The sequence below is a fragment of the Salmo salar genome, chromosome ssa11 (assembly GCF_905237065.1).
Source record: "Salmo salar chromosome ssa11, Ssal_v3.1, whole genome shotgun sequence".
NCBI classification, from domain to species: Eukaryota; Metazoa; Chordata; class Actinopteri; order Salmoniformes; family Salmonidae; genus Salmo; species Salmo salar.
The window spans coordinates 26,527,363-26,545,170 of NC_059452.1; the positions used below are offsets into that span (position 1 = coordinate 26,527,363).

The 17,808-nt window shown below is 45.6% G+C and overlaps 1 protein-coding gene across 2 annotated transcripts in view; it reads right to left on the reverse strand.

Annotated features, from left to right (window-relative positions):
- LOC106562359 (DENN domain-containing protein 5A) overlaps positions 1-17,808 on the reverse strand; it is a 60,752-nt gene that overhangs the window by 12,432 nt on the left and 30,512 nt on the right. For both annotated transcript variants that reach the window (XM_045689282.1, XM_045689281.1), the window contains 9 exons: positions 15,777-16,091; positions 14,040-14,255; positions 11,984-12,218; positions 10,855-11,005; positions 10,627-10,720; positions 9,360-9,491; positions 9,022-9,174; positions 8,818-8,905; positions 8,653-8,737 (listed from right to left, as the gene is read on the reverse strand). In XM_045689282.1, coding sequence (XP_045545238.1) covers positions 8,653-8,737; positions 8,818-8,905; positions 9,022-9,174; positions 9,360-9,491; positions 10,627-10,720; positions 10,855-11,005; positions 11,984-12,218; positions 14,040-14,255; positions 15,777-16,091 — 1,469 coding nt within the window. The remainder of the gene's footprint in view (positions 1-8,652; positions 8,738-8,817; positions 8,906-9,021; positions 9,175-9,359; positions 9,492-10,626; positions 10,721-10,854; positions 11,006-11,983; positions 12,219-14,039; positions 14,256-15,776; positions 16,092-17,808) is intronic.

Below are 17,808 nucleotides of genomic sequence, written 5' to 3' on the forward strand. Positions count from 1 at the left end.
TACCCTCTGGAGAGCCTTACGGTTGTGGGCGGAGCAGTTGCCGTACCAGGCAGTGATACAGCCCGACAGGATGCTCTCGATTGTGCATCTGTAAAAGTTTGTGAGTGTTTTTGGTGACAAGCCAAATTTCTTCAGCCTCCTGAGGTTGAAGAGGCACTGTTGCGCCTTCTTCACCACTCTGTCTGTGTGGGTGGACCGTTTCAGTTTGTCCAAGATGTGTACGCCGAGGAACTTAAAACTTTCCACCTTCTCCACTACTGTCCCGTCGATGTGGATAGGGGGGTGCTCTCTCTGCTGTTTCCTGAAGTCCACGATCATCTCCTTTGTTTTGTTGACGTTGAGTGTGAGGTTATTTCCTGACACCACACTCCGAGGGCCCTCACCTCCTCCCTCTCGGCCGTCTCGTCGTTGGTAATCAAGCCTACCACTGTAGTGTCATCTGCAAACTTGATGATTGAGTTGGAGGCGTGCATGGCCACTCAGCCATGGGTGAACAGGGAGTACAGGAGAGGGCTGAGAACACACCCTTGTGGGGCCCCAGTGTTGAGGATCAGCGGGGTGGAGATGTTGTTTCCTACCCTCACCACCTCGGGGAGGCCCGTCAGAAAGTCCAGGACCCAGTTGCACAGGGCGGGGTCGAGACCCAGGGTTTCGAGCTTCATCACAAGTTTGGAGGGTACTATGGTGTTAAATGCTGAGCTGTAATCGATAAACAGCATTCTTACATAGGTATTCCTCTTGTCCAGATGGGCTAGGGCAGTGTGCAGTGTGATTGCGATTGTGTCGTTTGTGGACCTATTGGAGCGGTAAGCAAATTGGAGTGGGTCTAGGGTGTCAGGTAGGGTGGAGGTGATACAATTCTTGACTAGTCTCTCAAAGCACTTCATGATGATGGAAGTGAGTGCTAAGGGGCCATAGTCGTTTATCTCAGTTACCTTAGCTTTCTTGAGAACAGGAACAATGGTGGCCCTCTTGAAGCATGTGGGAACAGCAGACTGGGATAGAGATTGATTGAATATGTCTGTAAACACACCAGCCAGTTGGTCTGTGTATGCTCTGAGGACAAGGCTAGGGATGCAGCCTTGCAAAGGGTAAACACATTTAAATGTTTTACTCACGTTGGCTGCGGTGAAGGAGAATCTGCAGGTTTTGGTAGCGAGCCGTGTCAGTGGCACTGTATTGTCCTCAAAGCGAGCAAAGATGTTTGATTGACTGTAGACCCTGCCACATACGTCTCGTGTCTGAGCCGTTGAATTGCGACTCTTTGTCTTTATACTGACGCTTAGCTTGTTTGATTGCGGAGGGATAGCTACACTGTTTGTATTCAGTCATGTTTCCGGTCAGCTTGCCATGATTAAAAGCAGTGGTTCGCGCTTTCAGTTTTGCACGAATGCTGCCATCAATCCACGGTTTCTGGTTGGGGAAGGTTATAATAGTCACCGTGGGTACAACATCACCGATGCACTTGCTAATAAACTCGCTCACCGAATCAGCATATACATCAATGTTGTTGTCTGAGGCTATCCGGAACATACCCCAGTTCACGTGATCGAAGCAATCTTGAAGAGTGGAATCCGATTGGTCGGACCAGCGTTGAACAGACCTGAGCACGGGCATTTCCTGTTTTAGTTTTTGTCTATAGGCTGGGAGCAACAAAATGGGTTCGTGGTCAGATTTGCCGAAAGGAGGGCGAGGGAGGGCTTTGTATGCGTTGCGGAAGTTAGAGTAGCAATGATCCAGAATGCTGCCAGCCTGGGTTGCGCATTCGATAAGCTGATAAAATTTAGGGGGCCTTTCTTTTCAGATTAGCTTTGTTAAAATCCCCAGCTACAATAAATGCAGCCTCATGATATATGGCGCCGACAGAGATGGTCGCCTCGCTTCGCATTCTTAGGAAACTATGCAGTATTTTGTTTTTTTATGTATTATTTCTTACATTGTTACCCCAGGAAATCTTAAGTCTTATTACATACAGCCAGGAAGAACTATTGGATATAAGAGCAACGTCAACTTACCAACATTACGATCAGGAATACGACTTTCCCGAAGCTGATCCTCTGTTTGGACCACCACCCAGGACAATGGATCTAATCCCAGTAGCCAACCCAAAACAATGGTGCCGCAGAAGGGGCAGACGGAGCGGTCTTCTGGTCAGGCGCCGTAGATGGGCTCACCGCTCCCGAGTATACTACTCGCCAATGTCCAGTCTCTTGACAACAAGGTAGACAAAACATCCCAGAGGTGTGTTTTGGGTCATTGTGCTGTTGAAAAACAAATGATAGTCCCCCTAAGCGCAAACCAGATGGGATGGCGTAACGCTGCAGAATTCTGTGGTAGCCATGCTGGTTAAGTGTGCCTTGAATTCTAAATAAATCACAGACAGTGTCACCAGCAAAGCACCCCCACACCATCACACCTCCTCCTCCATGCTTCCTGGTGGGAACCACACATGCGGAGATCATCCGTTCGCCTACTCTGCATCTCACAAACACACGCCGATTGGAACCAAAAATCTCAAAGGACAGATTTCCACCAGTCAGATGTCCATTGCTCTTGTTTCTTGGCCTAAGCAAGTCTCTTCTTATTATTGGTGTCCATTAGTAGTGGTTTCTTTTCAGCAATTTTACCATGAAGGCTTGATTCACTCAGTCTCCTCTGAACAGTTGATGTTAAAATGTGTCTGTTACTTGAACTCTGTGTAGCATTTTTTTGTGCTGCAATTTCTGAGGCTGTTATCTCTAATGAACTTATTCTCTGCAGCAGAGGTAACTCTGGCTCTTCCTTTCTTGTGGCGGTCCTCATGAGAGCCAGTTTCATCATAGCGCTTGATGGTTTTTGCGACTGCACTTCAAGAATCTTTCAAAGTTCTTGAAATGTTCCAGATTGACTGACCTTCATGTCTTAAAGTAATGATGGACTGTCGTTTCTCTTTGCTTATTTGAGCTGTTCTTGCCATAATATGGAATTGGTATTTTACCAAATAGGGCTATCTTCTGTATACCCCCCTACCTTGTTACAACACAACTGATTGGCTCATACGCATTAAGAAGGATAGAAATTCCACAAATTAACTTTTAACAAGACACACCTGTTAATTGAAATGCATTCCAGGTGACTACCTCATGAAGCTGGTTGAGAGAATGCCAAGAGTGTAGTAACTGTTTTGGTTACTACATGATTCCATATGTGATATTTCATAGTTTTGATGTCTTCACTATTATTCTACAATGTAGAAAATAGTAAAAATAAAGAAAAACCGTTGAACTTTTGACTGGTCCTGTATATACACACTGCTCAAAAAAATAAAGGGAACACTAAAATAACACATCCTAGATCTGAATGAATGAAATAATCTTATTAAAGACTTTTTTCTTTACATAGTTGAATGTGCTGACAACAAAATCACACAAAAATAATCAATGGAAATCCAATTTATCAACCCATGGAGGTCTGGATTTGGAGTCACACTCAAAATTAAAGTGGAAAACCACACTACAGGCTGATCCAACTTTGATGTAATGTCCTTAAAACAAGTCAAAATGAGGCTCAGTAGTCTGTGTGTGGCCTCCACGTGCCTGTATGACCTCCCTACAACGCCTGGGCATGCTCCTGATGAGGTGGGGGATGGTCTCCTGAGGGATCTCCTCCCAGACCTGGACTAAAGCATCCGCCAACTCCCGGACAGTCTGTGGTGCAACGTGGCGTTGGTGGATGGAGCGAGACATGATGTCCCAGATGTGCTCAATTGGATTCAGGTCTGGGGAACGGGCGGGCCAGTCCATAGCATCAATGCCTTCCTCTTGCAGGAACTGCTGATACTCTCCAGCCACATGAGGTCTAGCATTGTCTTGCATTAGGAGGAACCCAGGGCCAATCGCACCAGCATATGGTCTCACAAGGGGTCTGAGGATCTCATCTCGGTACCTAATGGCAGTCAGGCTACCTCTGGCGAGCACATGGAGGGCTGTGCGGCCCCCCAAAGAAATGCCACCCCACACCATGACTGACCCACCACAAAACCGGTCATGCTGGAGGATGTTGCAGGCAGCAGAACGTTCTCCACGGCGTCTCCAGACTCTGTCACGTCTGTCACATGTGCTCAGTGTGAACCTGCTTTCATCTGTGAAGAGCACAGGGCGCCAGTGGCGAATTTGCCAATCTTGGTGTTCTCTGGCAAATGCCAAACGTCCTGCACGGTGTTGGGCTGTAAGCACAACCCCCACCTGTGGACGTTGGGCCCTCATACCACCCTCATGGAGTCTGTTTCTGACCGTTTGAGCAGACACATGCACATTTGTGGCCTGCTGGAGGTCATTTTGCAGGGCTCTGGCAGTGCTCCTCCTTGCACAAAGGCGGAGGTAGCGGTCCTGCTGCTGGGTTGTTGCCCTCCTACGGCCTCCTCCACGTCTCCTGATGTACTGGCCTGTCTCCTGGTAGCGCCTCCATGCTCTGGACACTACGCTGACAGACACAGCAAACCTTCTTGCCACAGCTCGCATTGATGTGCCTTCCTGGATGAGCTGCACTACCTGAGCCACTTGTGTGGGTTGTAGACTCCATCTCATGCTACCACTAGAGTGAAAGCACCGCCAGCATTCAAAAGTGACCAAAACATCAGCCAGGAAGCATAGGAACTGAGAAGTGGTCTGTGGTCACCACCTGCAGAACCACTCCTTTATTGGGGGTGTCTTGCTAATTGCCTATAATTTCCACCTGTTGTCTATTCCATTTGCACAACAGCATGTACAATTTATTGTCAATCAGTGTTGCTTCCTAAGTTTGATTTCACAGAAGTGTGATTGACTTGGAGTTACATTGTGTTGTTTAAGTGTTCCCTTTATTTTTTTGAGCAGTGTATATATATATATATATATTCAATTGTTTTGTTGTTGCCTGTTTTGCATGTTATTTTGGCATTAATACGTGTCACATATCAGTTTGCAAACAATGTAAAAAACGAAATCATTGAGTTAATAAAGCTGCATACAAACATGGTCTCCTTTTTGCTTTCTTGAGTAAGGCAGCTCCAAAATGCAGGTGTTTCAGTCTAGCTCAGTGCTTTCTGTGGTGGTGGGGCAGCCAGTGGAAAATACGGAGCATAGGGTTGGTAATGTTCTCTAGTTGTGCTGTGATTGGCTCAGTGTTCTGTCACTCATGGGGACACTACGTCACTGCAAAATCTACTGGGAGAGCTCGAAAATTCAAGCTACATTAGAAGTGCCCATCCAAGAAGGTTTAAGGTCATTGGCCACAGATAATATGACATCAAATCACATTATATCTGCCGTAGCTTTGATTGGACTGATCATGTCAACATCATAGTTTCAAAATCTTAGCTAGGAAGCTAGACAAGCAGTCATCATCATGAATCACGTCGACAATCTACTGGCAAATCTTTTTCAATCCTTGTCATATGAAGAGAAATTATAGATAAAATGTATCGGTGCTCATCGGCCATTGGACATAAACATTACACGACAAGTTGGTAATCGCAAATTTAACAATGAATGGTTTGGAAGGAATCAGTGGCTAACTGCAAGCGCTGCAAAGCAATCACTAGCCTCCTATTCAGTGGAGTGGGTGTGTGATATAAGTCTGGGTTTAAGGGTCTCTTTTCCAAGCTTAAAAAGATAAACATTCATGCTGTCAATCCAGCATGATTTCCGCCGCGTTCAAAACAACTGGAAACTCGGAACAAGGACATCTCAGACTTCAGTAAATTCAAGACAACTGGGAAATCTGAAATAAACGAGCTCTGACTGTGAAAATAAGTTTTGATTGGTTATCCAACTTGGAATTCCAAGTCGGGAACTCTGGCTTCTTTTTAGAGCTCCGACCTGAAGATCACTGATGTCAACCTTGTTTTTGATTCAACCTTGGATTCTTTTCCCCGAGTTCCCAGTTGTCTTGAAAGCACCATAAATCCAGAGAATTACATACTTTAATGACAAAGTTTGATGACAAAATTTGCCCACAAGGACCGCCGCACCACCTTCCTGTTCAAGTGAGCACAGCACATCAAGGTCCAGTCCAGTCCAAAAATGTATTGTATGCTGCTGCATAAATTATGTAATATGCCAGGAAGATATGTATACTGTAGCTGAGAAAGTAACACTAAGTGTATGTTGTTTAGTAAGCTGTTAGTAGCCCATGTGCCTTACCCTAATAATTTGGTCCCTTTCCCCCTCATACTTTAGCCAACTGTTCTGACTTGGTGGTGCACATGTAGTCTATAGCCTGTTTAAGAGAAATATAATCATTGAATATTGTAAGAGCTTTCATTGTCAGCTTATATGCCCCCTTTATTTATCCTACGGCTCTGACTTGGTTTACAGGGAGAATACTGTAAGAACAGCCCATGTTCTAAATTCTGTCGCTGTACATTTCAAAAGTGCTGAACAAATAGTTATATTAACTACGTCCATCCTAGCTCGCTCATTAATGTCTTAATCGAAATTACAGATTGCCTCTTATCTGCTCGTCGTCCCCTTATGCCATAGTTAGTACATCTCAATTGTCAGTAAAACCACATTTGTTTAAGCAAGTCAGCCATTTCAACTATGTTTTTTTAGAGGCAGTAAATGAGGCTGAATTAACTGTTTTGTTGCCAGACAAGGCTCCGCTGATTGCCAGGTGTAGCAGTGGTAAGGATTCACTCCATGGTGCTGAAAAGAAAGCTCTGCTGTTGGGACAGCTTTATGTAGGCCCTAACAGTTTGTGGGCACCGTTTTTCACCGTTATAGTGCAATTCATGTATTGTTTAGTGTTGTGTAGTGACTTTGCTGGCATGCATCTAAATACATTTTGGAGAATTTGCCACCAAGATTTACATGTAAAACATCGACACTGCTGGTATAGCATTTGGACCAGACATGAGGGGCCAGACATGAAGATCATGAGGAATGTAGGTTAAGTCTAATCAAATAGAACACAAAGATGGAAGCCTAAGCATTGAGTACAGTCGTGGCCAAAAGTTTTGAGAATGACACAAATATTAATTTCCACAAAGTCTGCTGCTTCAGTGTCTTTAGATATTTTTGTCAGATGTTACTATGGGATACTGAAGTATAATTACAAGCATTTCATAAGTGTCAAAGGCTTTTATTGACAATTACATGAAATATTTGCACTGTTGACCCTTCTTTTTCAAGACCTCTGCAATCCGCCCTAGCATGCTGTCAATTAAGTTCTGGGCCACATCCTGACTGATGGCAGCCCATTCTGGCCTAATCAATGCTTGGAGTCTGTCAGAATTCGTGGGTTTTTGTTTCTCCACCCGCCTCTTGAGGATTGACCACAAGTTCTCAATGGGATTAAGGTCTGAGGAGTTTCCTGGCCATGGACCCAAAATATTGATGTTTTGTTCCTCGAGCCACTTAGTTATCACTTTTGCCTTATGGCAAGGTGTTCCATCATGCTGGAAAAGGCATTGTTCGTCACCAAACTGTTCCTGGATGGTTGGGAGAAGTTGCTCTCAGTGGATGTGTTGGTACCATTCTTTATTCATGGCTGTGATCTTAGGCAAAATTGTGAGTGAGCCCACTCCCTTGGCTGAGAAGCAACCCCACACATGTATGGTCTGGTTTCTTGGGTGCCCTGAAGCCTTCTTCACAACAATTGAACCGCTCTCCTTGAGGTTCTTGATGATCCGATAAATGGTTGTTTTAGGTGCAATCTTACTGGCAGCAATATCCTTGCCTGTGAAGCCCTTTTTGTGCAAAGCAATGATGACGGCACGTGTTTCCTTGCAGGTAACCATGGTTGACAGAGGAAGAACAATGATTCCAAGCACCACCCTCCTTTTGAAGCTTCCAGTCTGTTATTCAAACTCAATCAGCATGACAGAGTGATCTCCAGCATTGTCCTCGTCAACACTCACACCTGTGATAACGAGAGAATCACTGACATGATGTCAGCTGGTCCTTTTGTGGCAGGGCTGAAATGCAGTGGAAATGTTTTTTGGGGTATTCAGTTCATTTTCATGGCAAAGAGGGACTTTGCAGTTAATTACAATTCATCTGATCACTCTTCATAACATTCTGGAGTATATGCAAATTGCCATCATACAAACTGAGCCAGCAGACTTTGTGAAAATGAATGTGTCATTTTCAAAACTTTTGGACACGACTGTATATGCTGTATACTATATTTAAAAGAATCATAGCTGGTAATCAAGTGTTTATGCCTGCTGCAAAGCTTGAGATGCATGGCTATGAGGCTGATGTCAGTATTTTTCCACTACATATGGTCCTGAATCATTGATAATATTCTGTTTTGACTGAAAGTGCTTTTTGTCAGTGGGCCACAAGATGGCAGTGAAAACACTTTGAAATCATTGCATTCTGAGGTATGATCAATCAATTATTATCTCACCTTGATTCGAAATTGTTATTTTCAAAGAACTACATAGAGGTACGAAGGCATACATTTGAACCACTTCTGCCGCTACAGAAGGGACAATCAACACAGGCAGAATAGTATAGTATCATTTGCAAAATTCCCCTTACAACCATCCATCATTTCAAGACCATATGACTTGAAATGTATATTCACGAGGATACTTGACAAATAGTGTATATACGGTAGGCAGAGCATCTGAAGACACTGTAACTGATACTGTGGTAGACTTGGTGAATGGATGAGGAGACTCACCTCATGTCCCTGATCAGGGATACCTTGAGAGGGGCCAAGGCAGCGCCAGCGTCAGATTTGCGTCTCTCTATGTCGTGGATGAGACCTGATGTAGGGAGGAGAGAGAGGGATGTGGCTATGGCTTTACATCACCGTCCATTTATCACATTTCAACGAGTGGCTTACCTGGGGGACCCAAACCGGCTGGTGCTGCATCCGTCTTCTCTTTGCTCTCCTGATAATGGAGCAGGTGGGACCACAAGGCAGATTTACCCTGGCAGATGAAGATGCGGGAATGAATGAATACACATTGAATGCACCTAAATGCATACATGTGTGTTAGTGTGTATATAAACTGTTTTAAAATAATACTTGTGTGTGTGTGCTGACCTGTTTGACCTGCAGCCCGTGGCTCCAGATCCTCTCCAGCAGATCACAGAGGGAGGCGATAAGTGTGTTCTCCTCCACGCCTGTAATGCTGACCTCCCCATGACCCAGCTCCACCGCCTCCCTGCCCATCTTCTCAACCAGCATGCGCTTGGTCTGGAGGGACACACACATCACCGTACAGGGAGATTACCATCTCTGGAGGCCAGATGGTTGACACTACAGGTGCTGGATCTCAATATCCATGGGATTGTCTACTGCAACAGTCTACTGCAATGGTTATTGCAATCGTAATATGTCTGCGTAAGAGTGAGATGTAGGAAGACTGGTATTTATTGTACCTTATTCCTGCACTCCTTCAGCAGACCCTCCACAAACTTCCAGTTGGTCTGAGCGATGACCGAGGGGGAGAGGTTGGACAGCTTGGGCTGCCGAATGGTAGTGCCCAGGTTCCTGGCCTCCTGGATGTATTTCTGTAATGAGACAGAGAGGACAGGGTCAGACAGGACAGGGTCATGGAAGGACAAGGCTAGAGAGGACAGGGTCAGAGAGGACAGGGTAAGAGAGGACAGGGTCAGAGAGGACAGGGTCAGAGAGGACACACATGGAGTGGCCTAAGAGTAGGCTATACACCAAGGGAGAGTAATCATTTTGGCTTAATGTTCATCATCACATAAACACAGAGGGTCACACCACTCGGCAACCAACCACAGAACGTATACAGTGCATACAGTGGATAGATTTCTGGTCACTACTACAATGAGGGATTGATCATTCCAGAGGAGGGAGAGGGAGGAGCTCTGAGTCAGTTGTATAATGAGCTGAGCTGCCTGTACTGAGGTCATTTCATGATGGACGATGTGTTTCTGTCTTTTACCTTTCTGACCTCAACATCCATCCTGGGAGGCGTGTCAGCGCCATGGGTTTTCTGGGATGCTGTCAAATCAATCTAAATATTGCTTTCTTAATGTGGAGTTAAGTGCACCTTAAAGTGAAACCCTAAACCTGAGAAGAAACCCTGGAAAGTGATCTGGAGTATCAGGTAAAGCTGTGATGCTAGGAGGAGGAGGGAGTGAGGACCACATGGGGGGAAGGGCCATGTGGACGTGGTGTGAGGCTCAGGCCCCACCCACTGCCAACACATACCACATCCACAGTCACAGACTTTAGACAGGGCCTGAAGGACTGCGAGAGCCAGTAGTAGTCTAGAAACAGCAGGAGCTGCAGCTCCGGGAACAGACACTCCACATGCTGGGAGCGTGTGTGTGAGATGGAGAGAGAGAGACCAAAGAGAGTGTGTGAGAGAAATACAGTAGATAGATGTAAGGGAGACAGTAGGTGTCAGAGGGATAGAAACAGAAAGAGAGGTTAGGTCAAGAGAAAATAATTGAGGTATAGAGAGTAAAAGAGAAAATGGACAAACAAGACTTTAATTCAATCGTTCCAGACATTAGATATTTAGAAGTGAATACCGCAAGCCATGAAGAAGAGTGAGGAAGGAATCGACAAGAAACTAACAATAACACAAAAACAGATAGACAAATTCCATGTGAATATGGTTTGGGAATGTTAATCCCGTTTTTCTAGGGCTGCTTGATGTCCTCTCACCTCTCTCTGGTCGTTGTCCAGGTAAAGGTGTTCAGCGTGTTGTTTCTGTCTGTCCTTCCTCCTCCACTGTGCTGGAGCACTCCTCTTCGCCCATCTAACATACAAACAAAACAACTTCACTTAGAAAGACACAAAAGCCAAATAGCAATGATAGAGACAAACATATTTTTTCAGTATTATCAATCAAAGTATGTAAATTAGTCTCTCTTGCGGAGGTGTGATCCTCACTTGTTGCTGACGGGTCCAGTGGAGAGCACGTCAGACTGCAGCCGGGGGAAGAAGCCGTGTTCGTAGCGACCCTGGCCAATCTTCATATCCAGCAGGTGGGGATGCAGGGCCGTGTGGTCGATCTTAACCACCCGCATCTCTATGGCCTTCTCTGGGGTAACACAGAGAGGGGAGGAGGATGAGGTACTGTCAAAGCAGATCCATTAGCACCATCCGTCATGGTGGATTTAACAGTCTTATGTCATGGTTAAGCCACTCTGTGAGTGCTTATGAGTCATAGCACTGAGGGGTCACATAGATTCACCACATCTCATCCCTGACTCCTTACCGCCACACCTCCATGCTGTGAGTTATCCTCACCTGAACTCGGGTTGCAAAATTCCTTTAACCTTATCAAAATTGTCAGGTTTTCCAGAAATACTTGTTGGAGGATTCATGATTTCCTGCTTATTCCCTTCTGTTTCTGGGAATCTTCCAACCTGGATTTCTGGAAAAACTGGGAATTTTTGTAAAGTTATCAGAATTTTGCATCCCTAACCTGACCCAACACTCAACATCATCAGCACCAATGACAGCAGGCTACATAGTTAAGACTATTACAACTGTGTAGATAACAGTGTAATTTCTTAGGTTAGTACATAACTGGTATGCATGCAATGAATCATACATACAATTACAGAGAGGAATTTGAAAGAATTTATAGTGAAAGGAAAAAATTCAACATCTAAATACATTTTGACATGAATTATTCCAGTTGCTACTGACTGTTCCCAAAGACAGAGTAGAAGAAAGACCCTGTAATCATATTGTTCCCATAATGCATTGCAAGCACAAACAATAACCCGTCACCAAGGTGAAATAAGGATGGATTATTACTAAGGTGAGCCTTGTAGATCTCTAACCCAATGGAGTGAGGTTCAGGGGAGACAAAATCAATTTTCTCATATCGCTTTTGAAGGAGTTTGTCTGAAAACGAGAACAGTTACGTCTGTTGGCAAAGAAAGGTTCAAATAAATCAGTGTGGAAGGATTTGAGACATGTGTCTTGAAAACATACAAGTATCTTACACCATTTGAGACAATGATCCCATAATAGTATAGGTGTGAAAATGGGATTCCTCTTTTCTTACCCGCCTCGTCGATATTGGTGCACGTCTGGTACATGGAGGTGCGCAGGGTGGGCGTGCGCACGTTCAGCATGCGGATTTTGTCCACGCGGGAGTCAAACACCCTCAACGTGTGTTCCTTGTCCTCATCATCATGGCAAAGGATCTTACTATCGATGAAGGAGGCGAACATCTGAGTCTCCAGGAAGCGGGACAGGAAGGGCAGGTAGGGCTCAGGCTGGTCAGAGAGGAAGGAGGCCTGGAATCGACAAGAATCACATCACAAAATGAAGTGAGGACTCCTGGGGGCCAATTAATATGAAAAGCTTTAAAGCGCATTAAAGACTTCCACTCAAATGAATGTTTCAGAGTCTGGAGTGGGACTACATCCCAAATGGCACCCTATTCCCTATATCAAATCAAAGTGTATTTGTCACGTGCGCCGAATACAACAGGTGTAGACCTTACAGTGAAATGCTTACTTACAGGCTCTAACCAATAGTGCGGGAAAAAAAAGGTATGTATGTGTGTGTGTGTGTGTGTGTGTGTGTGTGTGTGTGTGTGTGTGTGTGTGTGTGTAGGTAAGTAAAGAAATAAAACAACAGTAGAAAGACATTTGAAAAGAACAGTAGCAAGGCTATATACAGACACCGGTTAGTCAGGCTTATTGAGGTAGTATGTACATGAATGTATAGTTAAAGTGACTATGCATATATGATGAACAGAGAATAGCAGTAGCGTAAAAAGAGGGGTTGGGGGGGCACACAATGCAAATAGTCTGGGTAACCATTTGGTTACCTGTTCAGGAGTCTTATGGCTTGGGGGTAAAAACTGTTGAGAAGCCTTTTTGTCCTAGACTTGGCACTCCGGTACCACTTGCCATGCGGTAGTAGAGAGAACAGTCTATGACTGGGGTGGCTGGGGTCTTTGACAATTTTTAGGGCCTTCCTCTGACAGCACCTGGTGTAGAGGTCCTGGATGGCAGGCAGCTTTGCCCCAGTGATGTACTGGGCCGTACGCACTACCCTCTAAAGTGCCTTGCGGTCGGAGGCCGAGCAATTGCCGTACCAGGCAGTGATGCAACCGGTCAGGATGCTCTCGATGTTGCAGCTGTAGAACCTTTTGAGGATCTCAGGACCCATGCAAAATCTTTTTAGTCTCCTGAGGGGGAATAGGCTTTGTCGTGCCCTCTTCACGACTGTCTTGGTGTGTTTGGACCATTCTAGTTTGTTGTTGATGTGGACACCAAGGAACTTGAAGCTCTAACCTGCTCCACTACAGCCCCGTCGATGAGAATGGGGGCGTGCTCGGTGCTCCTTTTCCTGTAGTCCACAATCATCTCCTTAGTCTTGGTTACGTTGAGAGATAGGTTATTCTGGCACCACCCGGCCAGGTCTCTGACCTCCTCCCTATAGGCAGTCTCGTCGTTGTCGGTGATCAGACCTACCACTGTTGTGTCGTCTGCAAACTTAATGATGGTGTTGGAGTCGTGCCTGGCCATGCAGTCGTGGGTGAACAGGGAGTACAGGAGGGGACTGAGCACGCACCCCTGGGGAGCTCCAGTGTTGAGGATCAGTGTGGCAGATGTGTTGCTACCTACCCTCACCACCTGGGGGCGGCCCATTAGGAAGTCCAGGATCCAGTTGCAGAGGGAGGTGTTTAGTTTCAGGGTCCTTAGCTTAGTGATGAGCTTTGAGGGTACTATGGTGTTGAACGCTGAGCTGTAGTCAATGAATAGCATTCTCACATAGGTGTTCCTTTTGTCCAGGTGGGAAAGGGCAGTGTGGAGTGCAATAGAGATTGCATCATCTGTGGATCTGTTTGGGCGGTATGCAAATTGGAGTGGGTCTAGGGTTTCTGGGATAATGGTGTTGATGTGAGCCATTACCAGCCTTTCAAAGCACTTCATGGCTACGTACGTGAGTGCTACGGGTCTGTAGTCATTTAGGCAGGTTGCCTTTGTGTTCTTGTGCACAGGGACTATGGTGGTCTGCTATATAGTGCACTACTTTTGACCATAGCCCTAGGGCCCCTTATCAAAAGTAGTGGACTATAAAGGGAATCTAGTCCCTGATCTCACCTTGTCAAAGTTCTGCATCTGGTCCCTGTTGCTGAACCAGGACTCCTTGTCCTGGCTGGGCTGGATGACAAACACCTCGTAGTCGGCGAACATCTGGGTGAAGCGGTTGGCGAAGACCTCTCGCACCTGGATGTTGAGCTGGTGCATCTTCAGCTCCTCCTCATCACACTGCACCTTCAGGTCCTTGTTGCTGCTGGCATCCTCCCTCACATCCAGCTGGGAGAGGGAGAGGGAGAGGAAACACAGCGGGTCAGGAAAACACAGCACAGAAAAATAGAGAGAGTGAAAAAGAAGAAAAAGAGGGGTTTGATGACAGAAGTTAAGAAAGCCATAGAGCAGGGGTCGACAACAGTGGTCATCAATATTCCCACGAATAAAAAATATAGACATATGTGATAGTGTAATCAAGGTATGAAATTATTGATATTATCAAATCCAATCAATGTTTGGGCTTAGTTGTGGTCAATTTGCAGTGTTCAAATTATTAGAAATATGTTCTGGCCCCCCGACCATCCGCTGTGATAAAAATCGGCCCGCGGCTGAATCTAGTTGCCTACTTCTGCCACAGAGGGTATGGGTTTCTAACACACAATCTTATCTCCATGTTAGCACAGGCTGCTGGAGCAGTGATAGGAGCATGGGGGAGGAAGTCTGAGACGTTTTGATTTATTGACCAAAAAAAACTGAAAACCCACACATTCCTCTGTTACAATAAAAGTGTGACACAGTTGCAGATCTCAACATACATGTCCGCATAGACTTGAAGATGTGTAATGGCTACGAAGCCCAGATCAGATGGCAGGGATGTGATCCACTGAGCCCTCCTCTAATTCATCACTCTACACCACTGATCCTAAATCAGGTGGTTACCTTAATGTGGGACATGGCCACAATGACCCTACCTGAAGCCTTACCCACGAATTGAGGAGCTAAAAACAGACTACCAGGGCAGGCAATCTCTTCAGAGAAAGCTAATGCTAGCCCCTACTAGTCCATAAGCTGCTTACTATGGGCTCCTACAAATATGGAGAGTTGGAGAGACCTCCTCTCTGTTGTTAAAAGCTAATTCATTCATTCACTGGTCTGTAATGTGATTCTGCTGAAACATTACCATCTATTACCAACGGCCCTCTGTGTCGTGTTCAAACCAGATGGCAATTAGGTTCTGTATGGGTGCCAATTTTCTGTTGATGGCAATGTAGCAGACTTCCTCCGTCACCAGGGCTGAGCACAGCACACTCGGAGCTAGCCGGCAGCAGCTTACATGGGCAGCTCATAGACTGCCTTTCCCACCACAGTATCTTTGCTCTACAAACCCCTTAGTTATTTTCAAAAGAGTGTGACAGACATGCAGTATTATTCTGCATGAATCTACACTGAATATACCAAACATTAGGAACACCTTCCTATTATTGAGTTGACTCTACAAGGTGTCAAAAGTGTTCCACAGGGATGCTGGCCCATATTGACTCCAATGCTTCCCACAGTTGTGTCGATTTGGCTGGATGTCCTTTGGGTGGTGAACCATTGTTGATACTTTAACCGTCTCCTCCCCTTCATCTACACTGATTGAAGTGGATTTAACAAGTGACATCAATAAGGGATCATGGCTTTTACCTGGATTCACCTGGTCAGTCTATGTCATGGTGTTCTTAATGTTTTGTACACTCAGTGTATATGCAGACTATCTAGAATAATATGTTCCAGTCAAACGGATGACCATGGCCCTGCTCTCACCTTCTCCAGGCTGACCCCAGTCCTCTTGACCAGGGCCTGCAGTCTAGCGATGGTCTCGTTCTCCCTCAGCAGGTAGGAGTTGAGGGGCGAGCTGGCCAGGTTGCCGTTGCGTCTGTCCGTGACCATGTCGATGGAGCGGAAGCCCCAGTGTTTGGCCTGGCCCTGGCTGTGGAGTGGGTTCCCCTCCGGAGACATGCCGAAGGCCAACAGCACCTCGGAGATCTCCTGGATGAACTCTAGCTTGTTGGGGAACAGAGGGAGGTCCTCTGGCAGCTCAATGAAGTGGTTGTCGATGTCCACGAAACACAAGTTGGCCTGGAATGACAGGTGGTCTTGTTTAGCTGTCATTGTAAACATGTCAGTGAAACAGAGGACACCAGAGAGAAGCAAACTGAGTGATAGTTATGTTCTTGTTATAGCAGAACCATTACCACTTTGCTCCACTAGGTGGCTTAACGCAGAGAAGTACCAATTGAGGCATAGTGAGAAAAGATGTGGATGACTTCAAGACATTAACTGAAGACAGTAATATAATATCAACAGATACTCTGAATGGGACAAACTACTCTTTTGAATAAGATCACCCCTCCATTGTTGATCTGCTGCTTTTCATCTTAAGAGTATTAGGATTTAAATATAGGAAAGTATGAATAAGACAATATTGAGATTGACTTAGGTCCTCAATTCACAAATTCTCAGGCTTTTTATTCGTCATAGCTCTTTCCATTGGACCGGCTCCAGATGTGTAAAAGCTTGTTGCACACACAGCACCCTTCCTCCAGGCTCTATGTTGAAGGGCCTTTAGCAGAATTGCTGTGTACAGTAGCAAAGCAACGCGTTTTGATCAACTGTAAAAGCATGGGTAAGCTACAACATGGTTAATGAGGGCTGTTTGTCCTCACAAAGGACACACTCTAACCTCTGAGAACATTATTAAGAAGTAAACACAAACCCTTTTTTTTTTAAAGAAAAATCATTAAGCATAAATAATGTTTAACGACAACCATTTAGCATTTATCAATGGGTTATCTAAGTAATTAATCAATCATTTAAGTAAATTGATAAAAAATCCACATCCTTTGTCTAAATTTGTTGGAAAAACGACTGTTAACCAAAACGAAGGACAAAAACAAGCCTGGAGAGCTAGGGAATGAGGGATGGTTTGTAATCTGTGTTGTAAGGCCCTGTGATTCTCTCTACAGATTAGCCAATTTCATGCCGTCACCTTGTTGGGTGTATCAGACAGCAGATGGAGATGGGGTTGGCAGGAGTGTCCAGAGGGAAGTCGTTGTTAGTATTCTCAGCACAAACACCATTCACGCATTGCAATCTGATTAGAAATGACTTGTTATCGCTCTGACAGGCTGCATTTAAAGAGAGCTGGGCTGAGGGAATCCAACTAAATGGTTTCAGCTAGAGCTGAATGTTTCCAATTAAAAATGCCCTTTGGAGTGAAGGAATAGCGTTACGTCCGTCGTTCAATGAAGACCAAGGTGCAGCGTGGTAGGCGTACATTTTCTTTAATTTTAAATGTACCACCAAAAAACAATACAATGAACGTAAAGCTAGGAGTGAAAATACATGCAACACAAAAACAAGGTCCCACAACTGAAGGTGGGAAAAAGGGCTGCCTAAGTATGACCCCCAATCAGAGATAACGATAGACAGCTGCCTCTGATTGGGAACCATACTCGGCCAACAAAGATATATAAACATAGATTTCCCACCCTAGTCACACCCTGACCTACCAAATAGAGAATTTAAAGGATCTCTAAGGTCAGGGCGTGACTGTACCCCCCTCCAAAGGTGCAGACTCCCGGCCGCAAACCTGAACCTATAGGGGAGGGTCCGGGTGGGCATCTACTCCCTCGGTGGTGGCTCCGGTTCGGGACGTAGCCCCCGCTCTGCTTGCGGCTCCCCCCACTTCCGTGGAACCGGACTGCCGACCATCGCTGGAGGCTCCGGCCTGCGGACCGTCGCTGGAGGCTCCGGACTGGGGACCGTCGCTGCAGGCACCGGACTGGGGACTGTC